Source organism: Macrotis lagotis, chromosome 3 (assembly GCF_037893015.1).
Source record: "Macrotis lagotis isolate mMagLag1 chromosome 3, bilby.v1.9.chrom.fasta, whole genome shotgun sequence".
NCBI classification, from domain to species: Eukaryota; Metazoa; Chordata; class Mammalia; order Peramelemorphia; family Peramelidae; genus Macrotis; species Macrotis lagotis.
The window spans coordinates 211,205,059-211,232,083 of NC_133660.1; the positions used below are offsets into that span (position 1 = coordinate 211,205,059).

Genomic DNA, 27,025 nt, shown 5'->3' on the forward strand with positions numbered 1-27,025 from the left:
CTATTTTAGAATTTTTGTGAAGAATCAAAGTTAAACTCCTTCTACCTGTTTAGGTCGACAATTTCTCTTAAATTTATAGGTTCTGAGAGCCTTGAAAAGTTAATTTGTCCAGGGTTACACAAGACTATTATGTGTCAGAGGTAGGACATGAATGCATTTCTTCTTGAGGTCCCTAAGTGGTGTGATGGATAAGAGCTCCACACCTGTAGTCCCAAAGGTCTGAGTTCAATCCTTCAGTCCAACTTTAGAATATTTACTAATTATGTGACCCCTGGACAAATCAGTTAATCTCTGCCTGTCTCACTTTCCTCAACTGTAAATGGGAAGAATAATAACATCTTCCTGCTAGGGTTCTTGTTGATAATCAAATAAAATCATATTGATAAAATGCTTAGTTTATTTCATCTTTTCTGACTTGGAGTCTGATTCTTAACTTACTGTGCTGACTCTAGTAACTAGGACAAAAAAGGAAATGAAGTTAATCTGGCTTGACTTGCTCTACATGAAATCATGCTGGCTCTCTCTTTGAGATCCTTACTTCCTTTCTAGATGCCCTTTAACCATACCACTAATAATTAATGATTACTAATAATGATTGAATTTTTGTGAGGAATTAAAATTAAATTGAGCAACCTAGAGTTCTCAGATCCCATGACACTGCATTTAAAAAAAAAACTGGAACCTTTATTCTTTTACTGTCCTTGTTTTCTATGGTCTTTTCAAGGTCACTGATAGGAATTCTGTATTCACATCTACCAGTTTAATACCCCATCTCATAGTTTGGATTTGGCAACCAATGCCTATTAAAAATAGCTAATGCCTCTATCCCTATTTATCTTACACTTTAACTCCTTATTAGAAATTTTTGTTATTTTTGGTTCGAGAACTATTCTCCTTGGAAAATATAGATGTAAAATCTGTATTACTTTCATTCTGCTGCCTCTTTTTTGTCACTGGGCCAGTTCCTTTCTTGTCCCCTTGACTTTAATAGAGCTTAACCAGTATGAAAACCTCCCCCTGCTTTTCTTCTCAGCATTCTTTACCAGTTTCCAAACATTTCAGCTGAACTTTTTGCAGTTGCCTTTTAAAAAATACCTTTAGTTGGTTGAGTTTCATGTGTTCCCCCATTAATCTAGGAGTCTATAAGGTGATATTATTTTTTAATAATGCATGATGTGTTAGAGAAATTTGGAATCAGAAAGCCTTAAGGATGATTCTTAGCTTGGCCATTTGTTGGTTAGAGGACCTTGGCTAAATCATGTAACCTCTATTCATTTTCAGTCAAAGTAGTTTGCAATCATATTGTGCTCGGCAAGTATTACAAGACATCCTGTGTCCAGGAATTTCTAGCTAGTCAGTGAAGTACTGCCAAATGGATTTATATATAAAAATGTCCTTTCAGGTTCTTTAGCATTATTTTTCATGTCAAAATGCCCTTGGGATGCTGGGAGCAACCCATCTTTTCTACATTCTGAATGATCCAATTCTAATTTTCAAATTTTGGAAAAAAGGGGGTCTCACAGTGGGGAGTTTTTTTGTCCCTTTGGGCAATGACCTAAGATGGAGTCCTTCAATAAGCTGAATTTATTCAGAACTGTTTTCTTGTACTCTGGAGAACAATGTACTAGGAGTCAGAAGACTTACTGTTACTACTATTACTACTATTACTTACTGTTACTTACTTCCATTTTGCAGATGAAGAAATTGAGGCAAAGAGAGGTCACACAACTAATAATTATCTGAAACCAGATTTGAATTTAAGTATTCTTGACTTTAAACCCAAAGCTTTATCCACTGCATTGCCTCAGCATATCAAAGAACTCATCATTTTGTAGACATAGGAGAAGCTCTTATATTGGTAAAGACACATTCCAGCTAGGTCTTGATTAGTTCAAATAGTGAATCCCATGATATGGTTGCATTATTTGAATTAGCACGGCATATTTCCATTGGGCTGGAACCAGTGACTATAGTTTACATAATGATAATTTCATAGGATTCATTATTTGCCCTAATTGAAGTTCCATTTCCAATCCCCCAACATTAGTTGTTCTAATTATAAAACATATTTTAACAATTAAGACAACACATGCTTTATATGGTCACAAGCCATGTAACAGTCACTCCATAATAATAACTTTAATGGACTAATAATGTATTTATTTAAAAATTTTAAAAGCATTCTCTGCATAAAACTATGAAAGATTTTTTCATTCTTTGTATTTATGTGTTTGGTACCTAGTACAGGACTTGGAAGTAATAGATTGATTTATAGCACAAATATCATTATACTCATTTAAAAGAGGAGGAAACTGAGGCTCAGGAGATTTAGCTAACCATTTATCAATGTTCACACAGCTTGGCAAGTGTTAACTCTGGAACTCAAACTCAAACATGCATCCTCTGACTCCAGCTCTTGGGAAAAGGTTTCCACTCTTATTGCATTCAGTGAAAGAACCAAGAAAGGGGCTTTTAAAAATACATCTTTTTTGGGGGGGGTGGAGAAACACAAGTCATCAAAAAGTAATTACTTTTTGAATTCTCCTCATTTCAAAAAGTTCTTCAACTCCCAAATTCTTCACCAGACACCAAACAGCAAAAATTTAGAAAGATCTTTCCTGTTTGGTTCAGAGCACCTTTTTTCCATTGCAATTTCAGGATAGATTGATTTGTGAATCTTAGTCTATTTTATTTTTTGTAGATAGAGCATTATATTTCCAATATTCTATTGATATTGTCAAAATGTCACTATAGCAAGAGGTTAGAGTTAGTTATATTTAATTTACCTATATGTAAAATTTTTAATGGCTCATCAGAATGCAGCTAGGTGGTACAGTGGATAGAATGCCAAACGTGGTCAGGAAGCTTCATCTTCCTGAGTTCAAATCTTCCTTAAGACACTTCCTAGCTCAGTTTCCTCATTCATAAATGAACAGAAGAAAATGGCAAAACACTCTAGAATCTTTGCCAAGAAAACCCTAAATGGTACAATAAAGAGCCAGTTATGATTGAAAAACAACTGAATAATAACAACAAAATGCATTATAAACATTCAACAAATATGCATTTATTAAACACCAGGTTGAACCTGGAACTTCAATACTAACCACTAAACAAACAAAAACAAAAGTTAGACAATTCTTGTCACTATGGAAATCTTCCTTTAGATGATGCTTCTCAGAGAAGAATGACTTTTATATACTGGGAGGTGATGATTTGGCATTCAGAAAATGCAAAAAGGAGTTTTAGGTTTTAAGTGAGAAGACTCATTTCTCTGATCCACAGTTCTTCAATGGGCATCAATGACCCATCAATGACCTCATAGGGCTATTGTGTAGATCAAATAAGATCATGGAAGAGAATACCTGCAAAAGGTTTTAGAATTTGAGAGTTACATCAGTTAGAATAAATCAATCTTAAAGACTTGCTTTAGTAGCACTGCTTCTCATTGCTAACACATGTGCTGTTTGGGATACTAGCTCATATAGAGAGATATCTGTGAACACCACACTGGTGATCCAAGGATAGGAGAAAATTGGCTAAAATGTGATGGAAACTATCCTGCACTTTCTGACCTTTAGTCATTTCTGCCTTGCAAGTATTCTGTTTCTTGTAACCCAATTAATGCTCACGTGTCATATAGAATGTTGTTTGCTCTTCTCTTATCCATTCTTAATGGATCCTTTAGAATTATAGTTATTTGTCCCTTCTAGCTGTTTTGATACAGAATGGCGGTGGCCGGGACCATACTTCATTTCTCTTTTTAGCCCCCAGAACAGCTACTATTAGAATTCTAGTTTAGCTGTACCTGATAATATAGTAATTATCCTCTCACACTTCATTGTCCTTTGAATGTTTGGAATAAGGTAGGGCATAATAGTTTATCTCTCAACATCTTGGCTGCTAGGAGAACAATGAGTTTCAGAAAATGAAGACTCAATGATAGACCAGGTGAATAAGCTGAAAGACAACTTTCTGCTGTTTAATTAGGATTCTGCCTAAAAACTGATTTGTTCTCACCAAAGAAGAAGCTGCCCTGATGACCCTCAGCGCAGGCCCAGACCCAGTGCTTACCACAGGTCTGCTCACTGATCACTTAGCCTTGGATAACAAGAAGGCACAGTTTTGCCTTCTGCCTCCCGGGAACTGAGGAGCAGCTTTAATAAGAAAGAATGTAATTACAGGTGACCTGACCACAAGAAATAGGAAGGATGCATTGATGTGTGGGATGGTAGAAAAGAGGTTGGCTTTAGTATCCGGTGACATCCTGCCTCCTGCTAGTTTGCTACCTATATGATGCCACTTGTCTTTTGGGAACTCATTTGTGAAAAACGAAGGAGTCAGACAAAATGATGTTGCAATCCAAAGGGCCAAACAGTTCACAAAAGGAGTTAGCAGTTGTGGATGGGATACATGGACATCAAGGCCGACTTCTTCCATGGAGATGAAACCAGGCAGAGCAGCAGGTGCAAAGTAGAGTGAGTTGAGTCCAGTTCCTGCTCTCTATAAAGGAAGGCACTGGTTTAATACACTTTTCTCCAGTCCATCAGTCAGAAAGAACAGAACTCTCTTGTTATTTTAGAATCCTCTAGTAGATTCTTCTTAGTCTCAAAATGACATACTCTAAATCTTACGTAGCATTCTTTCCTGGTGCCAACCTGTCTACACCATGGCTAGCCTCTACATCCACTATCAATGTTAACATGGGTACAATCTTTCCTGACAACTCCAAATACACTGCAGAAATTCCATTGCAATAACCCATTTGCCACATAGATTAATTCTGTCATAGAAGAAATGGAGAAGGTTTCTCCCTGGTGTATGAATAATTTTTTTTTTGGCAAGGCAATGGGGTTAAGTAACTTGCCCAAGGTCACACAGCTAGGTAATTATTGTCTGAGGTCGGATTGGAATTCAGGTCTTTGTGACTCCAGGGCTGATGCTCTCTCCACTGTGTCACCTGGATGCCCCTGAATAATTTTTTTAGTAAGTTTTCTTAATAACTTGCTTAATAGCACAGTCTTTTCTGAATATACTGGATAAATGGAGATGATGATAATAATACTTTTCTTATAGTTTAGATATAAGAAAAATGAGATAATATAAAACAACACATCAAATGCTATTTAAATGCTACTTATTATTTCTCAAATTATTTTATATTCACTTATTTGCTTACTTGCTGTATTCTCCATTTCTGTGCCTTTTTATTGACTATTCCTAGTGCCTGAGTGGCTCTGCCTCCTCACCTCTGCACCTTTAGTTTCCTTCAATCCTGAGTCCCATCTTCTGAAGGAACCTCTTCCCAGGTCCCACAGCCACTAGTGCCTTTCTCTCTGAGACTGTCACCTCCTGTCATGTATGTACTCACTCATTCATTCTCCATCTGTGTGTGTGTAAATATATATATATATATATATATGTAATAAACATATAATAAATATTTTACTATATTTTATATTATTACACACTATGGATTATTATATCCATCATGAATACCCTAGCACTTGTCTGGATGTCTGGAATATAATAAGTACTTTTGACTGAATAAAAAGTGTTTGGGCATGCACTGGACATGACTTTAACTTTAGAGTACATTTAGGTTTTATGTAAGCCAGATTTGAGAAAAAATTACCATTTGTATTTGGACCCTTTGGGTATATAGTATTAGCAATTTAACTCTTTAAAAACAATGTTTGACTATATGAAAAAGTTGAACCTGTTGAGTGAGGGCAGACTTGTTCAATGTGCATTGCCTTGATAAGAAGCCTGTCTTTAGTCTGATTTAAAAAAAAGCCTTAAAAGGTGCATTTTACATCACAGAGAAATATAATGAGCTTGTCGTGATTGAAAAGCAAATTTATTTTCCTCAAAATTTGAGACAATAACAGCTCCTGAAAATGCAGGCTTGGAAGTTGTTTCATCACATTTAGCAAAGGAAATGGAAGTGATTTGCCAGGAAATAAAATTGTACACAGAGCCACATTTTAAGTGGGGAACAGGAATAACATGGCATGAGTCCAGAAGTGGGCAGCCAGTATGATGAGAAAGGAGAAGGGGAGAGAATGACACATGCTGTTTCTCTTAACTGCCTTCCTCCTCTATTGCCACAGAGAGTTGCTCATGTCCTTCTCTATGGCATGACTTGATATTTTAAGGAACGAGGACATGGAATCAGCACCAAGGTATGGACAGAAGCAGGGTGAGGCCCAGGTGGGAGTGGGGAGGTTTCATAGACCTGATGATGAGATGAGGCAGGAATAGCAAACACCCCTTACTATAGAGATCTGCTTTTAAACCAATAAATTCAATCCATTCCAAAACATTTATTACGTCTAGAGGCACTGTGCTAAGTACTGGGGATATCATTAATAAAAAGAAAGACAGTCCCTTACTATCTAAAGAGCCAGACACTACACAAAAGGAGGTAGGAAAGGGATTGGGGGCTGTGAATTGGGGACACATGAAAAGCATTTTATTCTAGAGAGATGAAATCAGGCAAAGAGTCCAGTTCCTGCCCTCTCTAAAGGATGCACAATTAGTTTGATACTCCTGCCCTCCCAACAGAAAGGAGAAAAGACCAAGAGAGGTTGTGTCAGTCGAGCCTTGAGTTAACTCAATGGAGGTAAATTTAAAAGTGATGAGCTTATTCTGGGAGGACCATCTTATTTTGTAGAGGTGAAAACAGATGAGGCAGCAGATGCAAAATGGAGTAAGATCTGCTGATGTCAACTAGATTCTTAGATACTTGAATCTAAGTTTTCTTCTGGGCAGCTAGGTGGTCCAATGGATAGCCTTGGAATCTGAAAGACTAGCCATCATGAGTTCAAATTCAGCTCAGACTAGTTGTGTGATCCTGGGCAAGTTATTTAACTATGTTCGTCTTGGTTTTTCATCTGTAAAATGAGCTGGAGAAGGAAATGGCAAACCACTCCAAGAAAACCTAGAAAACCCCAAATGAAGTCACAAAGAGTCAGACAAAACAGAAATGACCGAATAATAAAAACTTCTTTTACTTTTCAATCATTATCTCATTTGATCCTCACAACAATCTTTGTTTGAAGATAGAAAGGTACTGTTATTACCTCCATTTTTCAAGTGAGGAAACTGAGGCAAACAATTTTATGAAATATAATTTCCTTTCCTGGGAAGGATCCAAGCAAAGATTTCTTGTCTGCTCCTCAGAAATGAAAAGAGATGGAAAGTGTAACATAATTCCTTTCTAATGCTGAAGCCTTCATCCTAGGTTGTGCAATCAGATTTAAGCAAAATTCAATGATATAAGCCATCACAAAGAGTGGGAAAGACTGAACAACAACAATATGTTGAACTAGTGCTTTACAGACATTATCATATTTAATCTTGAATTGACATAAATGATTAGTTGAAGGACCTGGACATAATTAGCCAGTAGAACACAAGAATGAAGAGAGGGAAGGGACATGGTAATTGCCTTCAACTATTTTGAGGATTGTACAAGATATTTGAAGATAAGCAAGATAAAAAGAGATCTTCTGTTCTTGGTACCAGAGAGCAGAAGTAGGAACAAAAGATGGAAATTGAAAAAAAGACAACTTTAACTCAATATTCTTAATGATTAGAGGCATATAAAAATTTAATGGGCTACCCAAAGAATATTGTGAATTCTCTAAGTAGAAGTTGGATGGTCATTTTTAGTTGTGATTCATGATTTGGGGACAGAGTTCAAATTTAAATCCTGCCTCTGGCACTTATTGCTGATTTGACTAAAGGTAAATATTCCTGGACTTCAATTTCCTCATCTGTAAACTGAGGGGGTTGGATTACATGACCTCTGAGGTTCATTCCAACTCTAAATCAATGATATTATCATCATGGAATTTTAGAGAAAGGGAAAGATAAGAACCTTTCATAAAGCTATGAAATATAATGACTTCTTTAAGGTCTCAAAGTTATGGTAATAGTGATTTAATCCTACCTTTCAAATGAGAATCATAACAGTTGAACTGCTTGAAAGGAACTTAGAGATCAACTAATTACTCTTCCTAATTTTTACAAATGAGAAAGTTGCTTTTTAACTCCATCTATGAAACTGAGGCTCATAGAGATTAAATATCTTGCTCAAGGTTTCACACTATATTACTGTCAGAGCTAGGATTGTATCCTAATTATTCAATTCCAGGCAAGACAGATCTCTACTTTTCTCTCAGTATTAAGAGTTTGATTAGGAGAACTATGTGGTGCAGTGGATAGAGCATCTGGTTGGAATCAGGAAGACTCCTCCTCCTGAATTCAAATCTGGCCTCAAACACTTTTTAGCTGTGTGACTTTGGGCAAATCACTAAACCCTATTTGCCTCAGCTTCCTCATCTGTAAAATGATCTAGTGAAGAAAGTGACAAACCACTTATCTTAGCAAAATAACCCCAAATGGAGTTACAAAGATTTGGACACAACTGAAACAACAGCAAAAAGTTTGACTTTAAATATTTCCTATTTTCATTTGCTCTAGCAAGTGCTTATCATTTAAAGCTCTAAATCTATGATTTATGACTGAATATATTTCCTCTTCTCTCTGCCTCCCCCCAAGAGATTTGTTCTATGTTTCTCACAATATAAGATGACAGGAGAGATGAAAAGAGAACATCACAGACTATTATCTTCATATTCAGATGTTTCAATAACCTAACTAAAATTAGAGACTGTGATAATATATATGAATCCTCCCATGTATTAGCAAAATATTGAATTCTTGATTAAAAAAAATAATCAGAGCAGACCAAGGATGCTTTTTTGGTTTTATATTGAAAAAAAAAATCTAGCAACAAAGAATGCAAGATCCTAGTTTGTTATATACTCTTGTATTCCTGATATTGCCTTTTAATTGATATTCATTTATTCCTGTAATATCCAGAGAGAGAATTTTTAGAGCGCAAACTTTGTTGTTCAGTTGTCTCAGTCTTATCTGACTGACTGTGACCTATTTGGGTTCTTCTTGGCATAGATACTGGACAGGCTTGCCATTTTCTTCTTCAACTCATGAGGCAAAGAGGATTAAGTGATTTACCTGGGATCACACAACTACTAAATGTCTGAGGCTGGGTTTGAACTCAGGTCTTCCTGAATCTGGTAGGCACTTTATCCACTGCACCACTGATCTGTCCTATATGTTATTGAAAGAAGGTAGATAGCTAAATATTAAATAATAATAAAACAAAGATTCTTGAGAAAAGAGGGCTATTTGATGTGTTACAAGTTGTTGAAAATCACAACTGGGATGCAGAAATGCCAAGAAATCCCTTTCATTAGGCTAATAGTCCTTAGATTTCCCCAGGAAATCTAAGTTTATGCTCACTGATTGCTATTAATAACGATTCTTTCCAACTGAAAAATTTTAAAAATGAATATTAAGTTTTTTACATGTAATTGGGAAGTATTTAACAAAATAAATAAAAATATATTTTAAAAAAATCCTTTCCAAGTCAGCCTCTCATAATATATCTTTTGTTGAGAAAACTCCACTAATCCTCCCCAGTGGATCCACCCAGGTGTCTCAGATTAAATATAACCAGCTGTGTGAAATTATGGAAGTAATATCAACTCTTTAGCTGTCAGCTGTTTTATCTATTAAATTGAGGGATTAAATTAGATGAGATTTACAGTTTGTTCTCAAGCAAAAAAAGATTTAAGGTTATTGGGGGACATCTCAGAAGAGAGAAAACTGAGTTAGGAGAAAAAAAACTATTGTAAATATAAGGAGAGAACAGGGGAGGTCTTATAAAGTGGGATCAAATGGAATGTTTTGTTTGGATTTTAATGTGTCCACTTTACCATAGCAGAATGAGCGCATCCATTAAGCTCTGCATGTATCATCTTCGTAGGGAGCAAAAGACTTGCTCTGCTGCAATTATGTTGATTACTAAACTAGAAAATCTAAATATTCTAGGAATGATTTGTTCAGGTCACATCTGCAATTATTGACAGAATGGTGCGTTCCATTGGGGACATGATATAAGTGGCGCAGAAGAAAGAGAATGGACAAAAGAGCCCACTTCTGAAGAATGAGCCCTGAATTGTAGTCCTGGCTGTCATTAATTAGCTGTGTGGACCTTCAATGATGTGCTTATCTCTCTGGGCTTCAACATGAGGTGGATGAACCAGGATCTTAGAACCATAGTTTGAGACCTGGAAGGGACCTTAAAGATTATTTAATTCAAATTTTTCATTTTACAAATGAGGAAATGAGACACAGAGAGGTTAAACATGTTTAGGGGCACACATATAGTATAGTGACAGAACCTGATTTTAAATATAGGTAACCCAATTCCAATTATTTTCTACTGTACCATACTCTTTTCCTTCATCTTCCCAGAATTCTCTGCAAACCAATCCCAGTCATCACCTCCAGACTTTTCCCCAAATTCCATTTGCTATGTATCATAGAATTGCTGTGCCTGGTAAAATGGCTTACACATTTATTAATTGAACAAATTTATAATACAATGGCTCTGTTTGTTTGGTCCCCTTTTGAGTTTCATTTTGCTAATTTTTTTAAAAAGAACTTTCCTCACCAAGAGCGCTGTGAAGTAATAAGTGCAAGTATTATTACCTCCCATTTATAGATGAGGAAACTGAGGTCTGGGAAAGTATACCCATTTCTAAGGTTTCATAGAAAGTATCAGAGGCAGGCCTTGAATTCTAGATGTCTGCCTTGAAGACTGTGTCCTGGAAGATATTGCAAAGGACTTAAAATCTATCCTTTATGTAATTAATTACTTATGATGGTTTTCTACAAAACAAAACTGCACCTGTCTCTGCCAATTACTAGCAATGGGAGAATCATCTCTTTGAACCTTTCTGCATCTGTAAAATGGAAAGTGATGAAGAACTCCCTTGTCTAGGATTATAAAGATCAAAAGAGATGCTGTGTATAAAAATACTGTATAAATTATAAAGCATGACATAAGTGTGAGATATTATTATTATAAGATTTAAGGTCCGATTATGTTACCTTCATAACTAATAAGTGCTTTACCTCAAGTTAGTTTAAGAAATGACTCAGAACTGTTTAAGGTAGAAACAGAGAAGACTGAGGAATCCTATGCAGATAGCAAGGGATTTCTAAAAATTGTACTGTCGTGATCCACAGTAATTTTATCTTTGGAAGTGACTGATCTCATTATCCTTTATATCACTAGATAAAATGTTTCAAGTGGAGGTAGTTGAAAATAAATTGGAAACAATGAATGAGAGCAATTTAATAGAGTTGTCCCCTGTACAGGTTGCTAATATGTGGAAGTGTTAATATTCTTTTCTTCCTTCCTCCAATCCTTTATTCTTTCCCCTTCTCTCCCTCCTTTCTTCCTCCCTCCCTTCTTTTCTTCCTTTCTTCCCTTATTTCCTGTCTCCCCTCCCTTCCATTTTCTCTCCTTTTCTCCCTCTCTTCCTCCCTCTCTTCCTTCTTTCTTTCATCCCTCACTTCTTTCCTCCATTCCTCAATCCTTTCCTTTCTTCCCTTCTTTCCTCCTTCAGTTTTCTGAAGTTGTATTTCAGTTTATTTTATAATATCTGAAGACTAAATAGTTAATTGAAATGTTTGAAAGCTAGCAAATAATCCTCTATAGGAAGTCAAGAGATAAGAACTTGATTCTTAATTTTGCTAACTAGTTGTGTGTCTTTAGACAAATTGTTCAACCTCTGTGAATTTATAGTTCCAGTATCACAGGATCATTATTATTATTATTATTAATTTGAAAGGGATCTTAAAATCATTTAGTTTAATCCCCTAATTTTTTAACTTTGATCCCCAAAAGGGAAGTGACTCCTATTTGAAACAAGGAGGTTGAGATAGAGTTTTCTAACTAAAATACAGTTAGTCTATATTCTTGGGTATTTCTAGTCAGAAACTCAAAAATCTCAGAAAATATGCCAGATTGGTCTGGATACATTTGCCAACTTCTTTTTTCTTGCCTTTGCCTATAGTGTTTTCTAAGCAATTAAATTTCTTTCTTTTTTGTGGAGTAGTCCTAAGCTAACCATATCCCTCTTCTGACGTTACTGGAATTAAACAAAGGGGATTCTAGTCTCCTTTGTTTAATGCTTCATTCTTGTCCAGAAGGACATAAGAGTTAATAACTCACTGTTTGATTTTTGTTGTTGTCAGAGAACAAAAGTATATCCCTTGGGCCGGGTTCCTTATACAAGTCAAACTGAACACAGACACAGAAGAGATGCGGTATATGGGACCAGGAATCATAAGCTTGTCATGAAATCCCAGCTCAACCATTATCTTTGAGACCTTGGAAAATTCATTTAAATTCAGTGAGCCTGAATTTAGTCATTACAAAATCAGAAAAAAGAGTTCTATTTAATAACATCTGAGATTCCTTCCATTTCTGACTTTCTCACATCCCTTTCAGCTTAAAATCTTAGTTGCTAAAAAAGTGATTAACAGGGTTTTTCATCCCCACAGACTTTTAGAAAATGTGCATAGAGGAATGAAATCCATAGGAAATACAACATTTGTCAGAGCCCAGAGTCTGGCTGGGTACAGCTGAATCAGAAAGCCGTGTTGCAGATCTGGGCCATGGTTCATAGTGGGGGTGGCGAACACAATCTGTCACCAAAAGACCCAGGCTTTGGGGAAACAGGTGGAGTCAGACCAACCGTTAGCTTATAAGAAATCCCCATTTCCTGCTTCCTGATGTGGAACTTCCTCTCTGTCTTCACTTTGGTTTTGATTTCAATACTTGGCAAGCAGCACTAGTATTTTAATGATTACTACATCTACTATTAGTTCATATAAGTCTTTTCATGTCTCATCTTTGTCATTTCTTATGGTATGATGATATTCCATTACAGTTGTTACCCAAGAACCATCCTTTGCTGTTATCGCTCCATTGATAAGATGTACTTCAACAGAAAAAGAGACCTGAAGGTTGGAAGAGGGTTGAGTCTTAAAAGCTCACTTTCATTTTCTTCCCTCCCTAGGAAAGACCAGAAAAAAAGTGTTTCAGCTTAACTGCAAATTCAAGTTTTATAGTCTCCCAATTTTGCTATGAATATTTTGAAATATCTGGGGCCTTTCTGTTTTTAGGGGCATGCTCACTAGTGAGATATGTCTACTTCAGAGAGTATTATTATCTCATAGCAACCCTGGGAAGTAAATTTAATTATTACCCCCATGAAGCTGAGGCAAACAAAGACTCCATATGGTCACACAGTTAGTATTTGTGGTCAGGTTTGAACTCAGGACTTCCTGACCCCAGGACTGGTACTCTATTCACTGAGCCACCTTGCTGGCCACATGATGAACACAATAATACAATAAATTACAGTGGTGTAAAAGAAGTAAAAGTAAAATTAAACTGAATACTGTGTAATGATAATTAGCAAGACTGGCTTTGGAGAAGTCATGAAAAATTGTGCCTCCTTCCTTTCACTGGTGAAGTCAAGGACTATGACCAGTGGAACATTTCACAGGCTGTCAAATATAGTCAATTTATTGGTTTGGTTATGCTGGGTTTTTCAAATCTTTGGTACAGGGAGGGAAATAAATATAAGACAAAAGCTAAGGATATATATATATATATATATATATATATATATATATATATATATATATATATATGTATGTATGTATGTATAACATCAAAGAGGAAGTTTATTTATATCTTTTAATCACACTTATGTCTACAAATATGACAGACCTTCTAGCCCACCCCCATCAGTAAACTTTTAGAGAATCTCAAAATTGAAAAGTACTTTTATTGGAGGGGAATATAAAATGGAGAAGACCCAATACTTGTTACTATTTTTTTTTCAGTTGTTTCAGTTAATGTCTGACTCTTTGTAATCTCATTTGGGGATTTCTTGGCAAAAGATATTGGAGTGGTTTCACATTTCCTTCTCCAGTTCATTTTATAGATGAGGAAACTGAGGCAAACAGGGTTAGGTGACTTGTCCAGGGTCACAAAACTAGTATCTGAAACAAGATTTGAACTCAGAAAAATGAGTCTTTATTATTCTAGTCTTCCTAATTTTCTGACTTTGCCACTTAGCTGTGCCGTGGCCCAGTACAACTCAAGGTTACCTTTATAGGATTATACATTTACTATTAGGAGGATTCATCTAAACCCTTCATTTTACAGATAAAAAAAATGAGACTCAAGAAAATTGTGACTTGCCCACAGTCAGACTAGTCAAGAGTCACTACAGTACCACCACCACCATAATGCTTTTCATTGGGTCAGAGAGCTACTCATAGGCCAATTTTCCTGCTCTTCTGGGTATGGACTTTTATCATTCATCTTTCTCCAGATAGACCACTTGCTAGATCCCATCTCACCTTTTTTTCTGCTCTTCAAAGGCAAACTTCCAGGTCTCTGGGAATAGTCATTTCTATCAAAAGAGAGAATTCAAAGGTCATCATACATTTTATGAATTTGATTTTGGCTCAAAGTCATCAACAAATATTTACCAAATGTTCACGATGTATTGGGCTCTATGTTAAGTATTTGGAAAATAATGAAAGATGGAATAAACCAATCCTCCATGTGTACAAATGTGGGAAACATGGTTAAGTATTAAGCCTGAAAAATAACCCATTTCCATTCTTAATTGTGCTGGGGATTGTTTGGCTGCTGCTGTATAATTCACCAATTGTGTGGGAGTTGGAGAAATGATTCAGATTTCACATCTTGCCCTTCTGGATCCATTGCCTAAAATAGATGTAGATCTATAACCCTCCCTTCAGTATAAAAACTAATGTGCTTTTTTTAAACTGTTGTCACTGCAGAGAAGAAACCTGCACATTAGATCCAAGGGCCATTGATTAAGAGTTGGAAAGGACCAGAGAGACTATCTAGTCTATTCTTTTTATTTGACCGATGGAAAAATTGAGGGTCATGAAAGTTGGACAGTTTGCTTGAGGCTACATATATAAAAACAAAATTGGGATATGAATGAATCCAGGTCCTTGGTCTCCATATCCACACCCATTTTATTGAACTGTAAAACAGATATTGGGTGAGATAAGACATTGAGACATATTTATAATGTAATGGGGTGGAGAAAAAAGAGACAAGAATAAAGAATATATAATACAAGACTTAAATTGGTGGAAAGGAAATAGATAATTATTATGAAGGAAAAAGTAGGAAAAAGACAAACAGGGCAGATTGAGAACCAAGACACTTCCTCATATTTGGTGTCTCTTTTCAAAAGACATATGTTTTTGTGGACTTCCACAGTCAACATGTAGAGACTAGGAGACCATTTGTGAATATATTGTCAAGGAAAATCCTGTCCAGACACATGTTGCAGTAGTACTTTTCAGCTTTGAGATTCTCCAACACTGGTGTACACCCTCCAAGGTTTTGCCTTTCATTGCTTGAATGGTCAGGTGTGCGGAGGACACCTGAGTGAGCCAGGGAAAGTGTATTGAAGTTCATGTACAATGGGTTGACCCTAGATTTGGTAGAAGAGTTAGCCAAGGTCATCCTAATAGGTTACTAACCCAAATCAAGGGAGAGACATTCATGGAAGGAGGTGGAGAATGTCTGTACCATAGCATTTCTGGGATGACTATCAGGACAGGGTAGGATGACCATACCAGTTCCTTAGCAAAGTGTGAAGGAGGGGAACACATGGAACTGCTTACAAAGCTACAACTAAGGCTAAATCTTCGTGGTTAAGTCATATAAAGCTTGTCAAAATTCTTGTACCATATCTATTGACCAATACTTTTCCCCTGGTTTAATGTTCTTAACTTCTGGATTTCCAGACCATTTGGATTTTGGGGTCTGTTGTTGTTGGATCCAGCAGTTGGTTTAGACTCCTTTGTATCCTGGCATAGACTTTTTAATTCCTTTTTCTAGAGAAAATGCCTTTTATTACAACCTCTATGAATATCCTAGTCACCAAGAAGTTCCAATTTATATAATGCCATTTTATACTTAAATATAACTATTTTTTCTTTGTCATCTTCTCCTTCTACTTAAAAGACAAAATGTTTCAAGAGTTATCATCTTAAATTATTTGCTTTTAATCTATTCTTTCCCTGCCTTTTTCCTCTCCCTATTCCCTTGTAATTGAAAGTCTCGGCAGACAGCCCCCACAGCTCACTTATTTGTAATTATTATAGAAAGTGGATCAGGAAGAATGATGCCTCAATTTTTATAATCACAGGGTTTTATTACAGCGTTTAAAGCTGCATAATGCATGAAGGACATTGCGAGAAGCGAATTAAAATGATGTTCTTTAGATTGTCTTTAAGAACAAGGATTGTACTTCACACCCAGCAGAGAAGCCATCTTTCAAAAGTAATCAGGACTCACCAGCCTGTGATGCACCCTCTATTCCAACTGAGGAAAATCTACATGCATTTTTCTATTATCTGTACTGTTACAGATAAACATGGCCTGGATAACATTGCAGAATCAAATTTAAATATTTTAGTCTTGCATTCAAGGACTTCAACCAATTGAACCAATAGATCTTTACAGTTTTTACCTTATACTTTTCTTCATGTACTGTAACATGTCCTAGCCAAGCTGGATAGCTTCCATCACTCTCTACATAGCCTATGCTTCGCAACCTGTATGTCTTTGTTCACCCTATATTCTAAGCCTGAAATACCATTTTATCTCCATTGCCTCCCATTCAATTTCTGGCAATCCTCCAAGGCCCAGCTTAGAAGTAACTTCTTCATGAAATCTTTGATCCCTCAGCATAGGAAATGATCTTTCCTTCTTCAGAATTCTGAGAGCACTTTATTTTTTTTTTAAATTTACTTTATCTCAATTATATGTAAAAACCATTTTTAACAATTTTTAAAATAATTTTTAATTTCTAAATTCTTTGAAAAGTCAAGCTCTTATAGATTATGTAAGTAGAGTCTATATTAGCCATATTGCAAAAGAGAACACAGAACAAAAAAAGGAAAGAAAAAAGAAAAAAACCAGAAAAAGTAAAAAAAGAATGCTTAGATATACATTCGGATTCCATCAGTTCTTTCTCTGGATGCAGATAGAATTTTTCATGATAACTCCTTTGGAATTGTCCTTGAGAACTTTAAAACTCATCTATGCAATTTGTTTTATCATCAGGGAAAATAAAGGAATTGAACTAGGTAATCTCCAAGATCTTTTTCAATTAAAATCTGTGGTCCATGATCCATTGTGTTTTATGATTATTTGCTTATTTTTAGCCCTTATATTTTAAGCTCTTTGATGATGGTTATGATGATAAAAATAAGAGCTTATATAGTGTAGTGGTAATGTCCCCTTTTACAGGTATGGAAATTAAGGCTCAAAGGTGGAACTTCTGCCTAAAGTTGCAAAGCTAGTAAAATGGCAGAACTAGAACTCAAACTCAAGTCTCATTGCAAGTTCAATACTCCGTCCATTATGGAACTTTCATATTACATTTCCCTATCCTGTGTGCATATCACAGTATATTTTGTATTATAATTATTTCTACTCTGTATTCTCTACTGTAAAGGAAACACTATAAGGACTTCATTAAACATAATGGCTTACTTTTAATCATACTTAGAGTTTACAAAGAACTTTCTAGGCATTTCATGTGTTGGTAGTATATGCAAGTCTCAAAGAACATGAGACTGACAGGCAGAAGACCTGGTACTGGACTTGGCTCTTCCCTTAATTAACTGTGTCTTCTTTTCTTTGCCTGTACAAGTATAATTGTTGAATGAGATGATCTCTAAAGGTCTGTTTCATCCCTAACATTCAATGACTTTATTAATGTTTTCTATTCATCTGTTCCCCCTCCTCCAAATCCACATTAATACTTAGCACAGGGGCCTGGAGAGAGTAGACATGGAATAAATGTTTTCTGTTTGTTGCCATCTAATATCTGTCTTCCACTTTCAGGGTCAGTGGTCAGGGGGGCCAGGGAAGGTGTATAATGGGAGTGAAATCAGTAGGCAGTAGCTTCACAGCAGATCATTAAAACTCTTCAAATACAGACCCTGAAGGCTTCGTTTCTTTTCCTTAGAGAATAGATTGTTTGTGCCTTCTCAGTCCCATCTTCAGGCTACAGGCCATTTTCTAGGTCCTAACTATAACCAAGAAATATAACTTATGGAACAGTAAACTAGAGAATAAGAGAGCTGGAAGGCTTTTTTAAGGGATTGTTCTTTGTTATACAGATGAGGAAAATTAAGTCTGTGGAGTAAATAATCACAAGTAGAATGCAACAAGTAACATGGACTCATATCTTTGGATTTCAAATCTAGTAATATTTCTATTTCACTCAACAAGCAATAGGTAGGGGCAGCTAGGTGGCGCAGTAAAAGAGCACCGGTCTTGGAGTCAGGAGTACCTGAGTTCAAATCCAACCTTAGACACTTAATAATTAACTAGCTGTGTGGCCTTGGGCAAGCCACTTAATCCCATTCATTGCCTTGAAAAATCTAAAAAAAAAAAAAACAAGCAATAGGTATTCAACCATGTGTTCAACAGCATGCTGGGGAAAGTGAGGGATAATACAGAAGGCCAAGAGAAACATTAAATACTAGAAATGGAAGGACTTTATAGCCTCTTCCATTTAGTACAACCTTTTTGTTTTACAAGAGAGGGAAATTGAGACTTGGAGCAGGAAGAATGAACCTCATCAGATTTAACTAATGATCAAATTAGAATCTAGGCCTTGTTTACTTTTAAATTCAATATATAGGATGTGCCAAAAGTCTTTGTGCAGATTTTAGCCACTAAAAAACTTAAAGCTATATTAAACTTTTTGAAGCATCCTACTGTATTCATTTAACAATGCACTTTGTAAGACACTGAGGAAAGAAATGAGTTAGATTTTACACACACACACACACACACACACACACACATTTTTTGTGAATATCATAGAGCTTAGAATCTAGTGTTGGACATAAGACAAGACCATAACTCATGCTAAGTAGAGAGATAACAATTTAATATGCTTTGTGGGGTTGGGGGGGAAGAGTTACTTTTGTTCTCCAAAGATTTTATTTTGAGTTTTACAATTTTTCCCCTAATCTTGCTTCCCTCCCCCCCACCCCCCCACGGAAGACAATTTGCCCACCTATACATTGTTTCCATGATATACATTGATCCAAATTGAATGTGATGAGAGAGAAATCATATCCTTAAGAAACAAAGTATAAGATATCAAAATTACATAATAAGATAACGGTTTTTTTAAAATTGAAGGTAATAGATTTTGGTCTTTATTCAAACTCCACAATTCTTTCTCTGAATATGGATGGTATTCTCTATCACAGACAGCCAAAATTGTCCCTGATTGTTGAACTGATGGAATGATCAAATCTATCAAGGCTAATTATCACCCTCCATGTTGCTGTTAGGGTGTACAATGTTTTCCTGTTTCTGCTCAGTTTATGCAAATCCCTCCAGGCTTCCCTGAATTCCCATCCCTCCTGGTTTCTAATAGAACATTAGTGTTCCATGACATACATATACCACAGTTTGTTAAGCCATTCCCCAATTGATGGACATTTATTGATTTCCAAATCTTTGCCACCACAAATAGGGCTGCTAAGAATATTTTTGTACAAGTGATGTTTCTACCCTTTTTCATCATCTCTTCAGGGTATAGGTCCAGTAGTGGTATTGCTGGATCAAATGATATGCACATTCTTGTTGCCCTTTGGGCAGAGTTCCAGACAGCTCTCCAGAAAGTTTGGATGAGTTCACAGCTCTACCAACAATGTATTAGTGTCCCAGATTTCCCACATCCCTTCCAACATTGATCATTGTCCTTTCTGGTCATATTGGCCAATCTGAGAGGTGTGAGGTGGTACCACAGAGATACTTTAATTTGCATTTCTCTAATAAGTAATGATTTAGAGTAACTTTTCATATGACTATGGATCACTTTGATTTCCTCATCTGTAAATTGCCTTTGCATATCCTTTGACCATTTATCAATTGGGAAATGTTTGTTTTTTTTTAAATTGGCTCAGTTCTCTGTATATTTTAGAAATGAGCCCTTTGGCAGAAATACTAGTTATAAAGATTTTCCCAGTTTACTACATTTCTTTTGATCTGTGTTACAGTGGTTTTGTCTGTGCAAAGGCTTTTTAATTTAGTGAAATCAAAATAATCTAGTTTGATTTTAGTGATGTTCTCCATCTCTTCCTTGATCATAAACTGCTTCCCTTTCCATAGATTTGACTGATCCTCTAGTTTGCTTATAATATGGTTTTTATGTCTAAATCCTGTATCCATGTGTTGGTCTAATCTAAGTTTCTTCCATGCTAACTTCCAATTTTCCCAACAGTTTTTTATCAAAGGAGAGTTTTTTATCCCAATAGCTGGACTCTTTGGGTTTATCAAACAGCAGATTACTATAATCATTTCCTGCTATTGCACCTAGTCTATTCCACTGGTCCACCACTCTATTTCTTAGATAATTCCAGACAGTTTTGATGACTGATGCTTTATCATATAATTTTAGATCTGGTAGGGCTAAGCCATCTTCTTTTGCACTTTTTTCATTGAATCCCTGGAAATTCTTGACTTTTTATTTCTCCATATAAATTTACTTACAACTTTTTCTAACTCATTAAAGTAATATTTTGGAATTTTGATTGGCAGGGCACTAAACAAGTAGGTTAGTTTTGGTAGAATTGTAATTTTTATTATATTAACTCTGTCTATCCATGAGCAGTTGATGTTTGCTCAGTTATTTAAATCTGATTTTATTCGTGTGAGAAGTGTTTTGTAATTGTTTTCAAAAAATTTCTGAGTCTTCCTTGGCAAATAGTCTCCCGGGTATTTTATATTGTCTGTGGTTACTTTGAATGGGATTTCTCTTTCTAGCTCTTCCTGCTGTAGGAAGAGTTATTTCTGATGATGATTGGGTGAGCTGGGAAGGCTTCAGGTGACATTTCCATTGAGCTTTAAAAAGTAGGTAGGGAGTTAACATGCAGAAATGAAGAGGGAGCCATCACTGACATAAAAAATAGCATGAACAAAGACTCAGAGGAATGAGAAGCACCTGCCTCATCCTGGACAGAGATCAGTTGAGAAGAGTTAGAGCAGAATAAGATCAGACTAGAAAGGTGTACTGAGGGAAGCAATATATAAAACTGAGGAATTATTAGACATTCTCCTCATCAGGCATAGTTTTTACCCTTGAGGAGTTTACCCTTTTGGGGAGATAACACGTACATTCTCACATGAATCCAAGACAGCATGTTTAGAATAAAGCACTATTTTTACATGTGTTTTAAGATCCATTCCAATTATAACATACTATATTGTATGTTCTACATACAAGTTTTGAAAACCCTGCTTAATCAGTATGTTAAACTAGACATTTCTAATATCATTGAAATAGAGATCAATATGTATCTCTAGAGTCAGGGAAGGCTTCATGGAGGAATTGAGATACTTTATTCTGAGCATTCACATTATAATAGCTAAATCCAGTTGCCTTTTTTCAGGTCTTATTCCAACTTACCTTCTTCTGTTGAGAAGAGGTGGAAATATCAGAAGTCAAGAGAGAATTGGGCATGGTGACTGGGGCACCTCTTTACATAGTTGTACAAGGCAGAGGCATCTGTAGGATTTGAACTCAGGTTTTCCTGTTTCTAAGACTGATGCTCCAGAACTTTTTCTAAAGTCAAAAGCAGTATTCAGCTGGGAAGATTTCTCTCTACCTCAATCTCCATAGTTTATTCTAATTGCAGCTACATGCTAACTCATATGTGGTGGGAATTTGATAAATGTGAACCTGATACTAAATGACTTGGAGGTCAGGTCTACATTAACAAAAAAAAATTAGGATTAAGACAGTTTACCTGGGAAATGTTTGCCTGTTTCCTAGAACAGTTTCTCTCTTGGTAAAAATGAATTTTGTACGTTGTATTACATATCTAAAGACAATGAGGTATATTAAATTGAGTAATAAACTTATAGTCCAACTGTTTAGTTGGTTCAAGACCTGACTCTGCTACATGCTCTCTGTGTCCATGGGTAGATCACTTCATGTCTTGAGACAGTGGCATCTTCAATGGTAAATTAGGAATAGAAACTTGTTTTACTAAGCTCCCAGAAGTTTGAGGAAAGTGCACTATAATCCTGAAAGTGCTATGTAAATATTAGTTATAATTATTATACCCATTGTACAGAAGAAGAAACTGTGATCAAGAAAGGTTAAAAAATACATTACAGAGCATGATCTGCTCTTTGCTGCAATTGGATGGGCGAACACCATGGTAGTAGTAGCAATTGTCCAAGTTTTCCTTTGATGCCAATGAAGGGAAAAGCCTCACACCACCTCTGTGCTTTGTTTGAAGGAATCACTATGGCCTTATTTGTTTGGTGTGATTGTCATTCCTGCCTGCATCCAACTGGTGAGTCTCCCTTTTCTGCCAGAGAGTCCACGGTATCTGCTCTTTGAAAAGCACGACCAGGATGGAGCTGAAAAAGGTAAGGACCTGTTTTGCTCTATACTGCCCAGGGCTGGGTCCTGCCCCAGAATCTGGTCATGTAGTGTGAGTAGGTGTGTATAGGTATGTACACATTCCTATTCACATGCACATGCATACACACAGATACAATGACATAAATACACACAGCCCTCTGTCCACACACATATAAAATCTATGGCTTTCATTTTCATTTCAAAGAAAATTTGAGAAAGAAATAGATGACATCATGGACAGACTAGAAGTCAGGAGCCCTACATCTGAGGTCTAGGCAACTTATTTGACTTCGCTTCCAATTTCTTCACCTGAAAGAATAAAGATAATCATGCTTGGATTATTAGAGAATCAAGTGTTAGAGATGGAAGAGATCTTGGGGGTCTTCTAACCCAATCCCATCGTTTTACAGATAAGGAAATGGAGACCCTGTGAAGTAGAATAACTGCCCTAAGTTTGTTGTTCAGGCATTTTCACTCCTGTCTGACTCTCTGTGACCCCATTTGAAGTGTTCTTGGCAAAGATACTGGAATGATTTGCCATTTCCTTCTTCAGTTCATTTTACAGATAATGAAACTGAGATAAGTGGGGTTAAATGACTTGTCCAGGGTCACACAGTGTTTTGAGTGTGAGACCAGATTTGAACTCAGGAAGATGGGTCTTTCTGACTCCAGGACTAGATATGGTTCCACCTAGAGTACTCTCAAACTCTTTAATCACATTTAATGGAGAAGCAGAATTTGAAATCGAATCTCTGCCTACGCCTGTTCTTTCCACCATACCATACTACCTACCTCATAGCAATTGTGGTGATGTTCAAAGAGGATAAAGTAACTTGTGACTTTTCACATAATGTGCCTCCAATATAATGATATAATGAAGAGGTTTGACTAGATGACTTCTTATGTTTCCTTCCAACTTTAATAATCAATCACTCTATAACACTATGCTTTTATATGTGGGAAGTGCATTGTAAATTGCAATCATTTTATACATATGGGGCTTCTTACACTATGAGTTCTTGTTCTCAGTTCTACAAATGTAATCATATATGTGGAGATACTGCAACAATACTAATTAACTATGGTTTTTGCCTTAAATCTATAACAATATCTTATGTTGATTTAGTTTGCTATTTTGTGATTTATGTTAGATTTCTGCAAATTTTAAATTTCAAATACATAACTGTACATTGAAATCACTGACCCCCCTCTACATTTTCAGGTTCATTAGGAAGATGAACCTGGCTGGAGCCTAGAAATGGTTCATTTAGATGCTAGCAACTCTTTAGCAAGTTAAGCACTTCACACATAGCCATAGTGGCTATGACAGATGTGAAAAGGACTCTGGAACATATAACACAGAATGTTACATTTGGTAAAAATCTAAGAGAATTTACTTTGCCCCCATCTCCATCCCCCTTGTTTCCATTGGCACTCCCCAATAACTGTAAATATAAATGATAGAAAAGAGGGGAGAAGTTGTATTAGCTGGATTCTTAGCCGGTTGAATGTCCATACTCCAAAGAGCAGAAGAGATGAAGGCAGAATCTACTCCTGTGGTTTATAAAAAAAAAGATGTTGACAATTAATTTACAAAACCATTCAAAATACCTTTTTTATTTTGAATGGTTATATAAATGGAAAGTCTATAAAGTGTGCTGATAGCTCAGATTGAGAGAACTTTTATCTTCTTAGAGTTAGGTGGTGGTTAAGACTGAGGAGAAGAGCACAATTCTAACAGCTTGGGAGTTGGCCTGCCTTGAGTAGTCTAGGACTCAAGCTAATTTGAAGGAATGGCCTCCCAGGACTCAGTGAACTGGTCACCAAGGAGTGAGGGAGGCACCTATATGGGTCATAACATTAGGAAGAAGCCTGAATAATAGGCAGTCTGAGTCCGAGAAGATTGAAGAACTGCAATTTGGGGGGTAGAGGAGAAGGGAGGGAATTTCCCATTGAGAAGTGGCAAGGAATAAATTGTTATCTTGTTGTGTACTCCTGAATGAAATACTAAGTTGGGGAGAGGATGGATGGATGTAATAGGTCCACCAAAATGAGATATCCAAGGAAAATGGGACAAGGAGAAAATCCTTCTTTAAGAAATATTATTCTCCTTAATCTCAGAATTTTAGAATTTGATTTCAAGGCCTAAAAAGGAACTGTCCTGTTTAATTTAGCTCAGAAACATTTTCCTTCATCCTCTTCCTTTGACTTGCCCTTCCACCAATATAATCACATTTTTCCCTTGGACTATCACAAAATCTTCTAATGAAGTCTTTCATGAAGCCTCTCCAATCCAACCTTACCTAGCTGTTTAAATGATATTCCTAAAGCACAGATCTGAGCCCATCTCCATGCTCCAAGGCTTTCTGTGGTTTCCTCTGGGATACTGACATTAGGACCTTCTACATCCTAGATCTGAACTTCCTTTCTAACTGTATTTCTCTTTCATTCATTCTTTCATGTTCTTTGGTTACCATTTCCCCCTGGCTTTTCCCTTTCTTTTCCTCCATATTTTTTATAGCAGCTTTCTTCATTCCTGAAACAGATGCCATCCTCAATTTCTGGTCAAATCTTTTTCCTTTAAGGCTTATATCTGATAGCTCCTCATCCTTTTCTTTCTCTAGTTGCTCCAATGGAAAGCAATTTCTTGCTTCTCAAATATGTTTAGAAAGCTTGGTATGGATCTCCTTTTAGCCCCTTGTCATATTTGCTTTGGATTTTGTGTGTGTGTGTTTTTGTTGCATCTCTCTGACTGCTGCCTCCAATTATATTAGTTCCTTACATCAAATGCCTAGACCTGTCCATGAGATCTTGTACAACATTTGTTGATTTGAATGGGTCATAGATGTCTTGTAAACCATGGTAAATTACTCTGACTTGGTAGGATAGAACAATGGGTGGAAACAATAGGATTTGAACTCAGGCTCTGGTATTAACCAGGTGATCATGAACAGGTCTCCAGTTCCTAGGAATTCTTTGTCCTAACTACTTCCTTGAATAGTTATGCAGAGCACACTATAAGCCCCCCAAAGATGCTCCAACTAGAGCTATTTTAAGGGCACTTAGACTCAGTGAGGGGACATGACTCACTTCTGTGCTCCATGAGGTACCCTGGGAAAGCTCAAAGAATAAAAGAAATTCAGGGGGATCTCTCACCTTTCTAAAATTCAAGCTTGACCTTCTAGCAGGAACTTTGTATCTTAAAAAAGGCTGAAGTTGTCCACCTTAGCTTGTGTGTGATGTGTCCATTAAAACTGAGCCCTGGGCCTACCTTCATGTCCTGAACAGAAGTTCTCTTGATGAAAGGGACCATGCCAAGCTTAAATCTGATTCCATAAGACACATCCTGGCCTACAGGCAAGTCATGATGCTTCTAACACACCACCAGGAGGAACAAACCCTGTTCCCCTGGATTCATGCCTCCCCAAATGTTAGGGACCTAGAACATCCAAGTATTGGTGGTGAAAGGAATCTTGATAAATGAAGAGAATGTCTATGTTGCTAGGGATTATCATGATAACTCTTTGTTTCTCAAATTTTAAAGTTATGAAATAGTCACATTTATTTTCTCTTTTGATCCTCCGAACAGCCCTGTGAGGCATTTGACCTGGCATCATTATCTGCCTTTTATAGATAAAGCAATGGAAGCTTGGACAAATAAAATGACTTGCCCTATCACAGAACTAAGAAATGGTAGGGCCAGAACTTCAACCTATATCTCCCAACTCCAAGTCCAGGGCTTTTCATGATATCACATTAAATAGGTTTAACAATTCTTTAAAATAATAAAAATAAAACAAAAATTGAAGCAAAGCAAGTTTGTTGCTTTTCAAAAATATAGTCTCCGTCTCTGGCAAAATATGGTCTGTAGGATAATATAATGATGAGAAATGTGGGAAAAACCGAAAATCCATCCCTTCATCCTCTGGGTTGAATAGAGGAGTTTTCCTTAACTGTGAGAGGATCAAATCTCTGGACCACATAACTTGCAAACATTTCCCTTTTGCTTTCTAGCAGCATCCCTTTAAATGTTTTTTTCCCTTCATTCGAATATAAGGTCTCTGAGTGCAGGCTCTGCTTTATTTGCTGGTATTTATATCCCCATTACTAATCACACATATTAAGCACTTAATAAATGATCATTTATGTCTTTATATATGTATATATATTTATATATTTTATATACAATTCATATATTTATATATGTCTGTGTGGGTATATATACCCCCCACATATATGTATATGTGTGTGTGTGTGTGTGTGTGTGTGTGTATACCTAACACTCTATCACAGAATGTTAGCTCTCTCAGGAACTGATAAAGAGAATACAGAATGCTTGAGCTGCAAGAAATCTTAAAACAGAGAACGTAAGGTATTAGACTCTAAGGGCCCTTAGAATACAGAATGTCAAGCAGAAGAGCTTCAAGGAATCCTAAGATATAAAAGATAGACCAGAGATGAAATAATCTTTACTATCTAGAGTTAAAGCTGGAAAGAGCATAGAATGTCATTGAGCTGGAAAATTCTTGAACATATGGATATTATAGAGCAGAAAGAGACCTTGGCAGTCCTCTAGTCTGATCTCGTCTCTTTACTCA

General features: G+C 36.4%; 1 protein-coding gene and 1 long non-coding RNA gene across 7 annotated transcripts in view; one reads left to right on the forward strand and one right to left on the reverse strand.

The window, feature by feature from the left end:
* Positions 1–27,025, forward strand: part of SLC2A9 (solute carrier family 2 member 9) — a 283,196-nt gene that overhangs the window by 72,401 nt on the left and 183,770 nt on the right. For all 3 annotated transcript variants that reach the window (XM_074229795.1, XM_074229794.1, XM_074229793.1), the window contains one exon: positions 22,300–22,432. In XM_074229795.1, coding sequence (XP_074085896.1) covers positions 22,300–22,432 — 133 coding nt within the window. The remainder of the gene's footprint in view (positions 1–22,299; positions 22,433–27,025) is intronic.
* The window catches only part of LOC141518089 (uncharacterized), a 253,311-nt gene continuing 227,164 nt past the window's right edge, over positions 879–27,025 (reverse strand). For 3 of the 4 annotated variants that reach the window (XR_012477081.1, XR_012477082.1, XR_012477080.1), the window contains 2 exons: positions 14,326–14,378; positions 11,389–12,964 (listed from right to left, as the gene is read on the reverse strand). This is a non-coding gene — a long non-coding RNA (uncharacterized LOC141518089). Of the gene's footprint in view, positions 3,366–11,388; positions 12,965–14,325; positions 14,379–27,025 lie in introns of those variants that run through there. The other variant, XR_012477083.1, reaches the window with a different exon arrangement.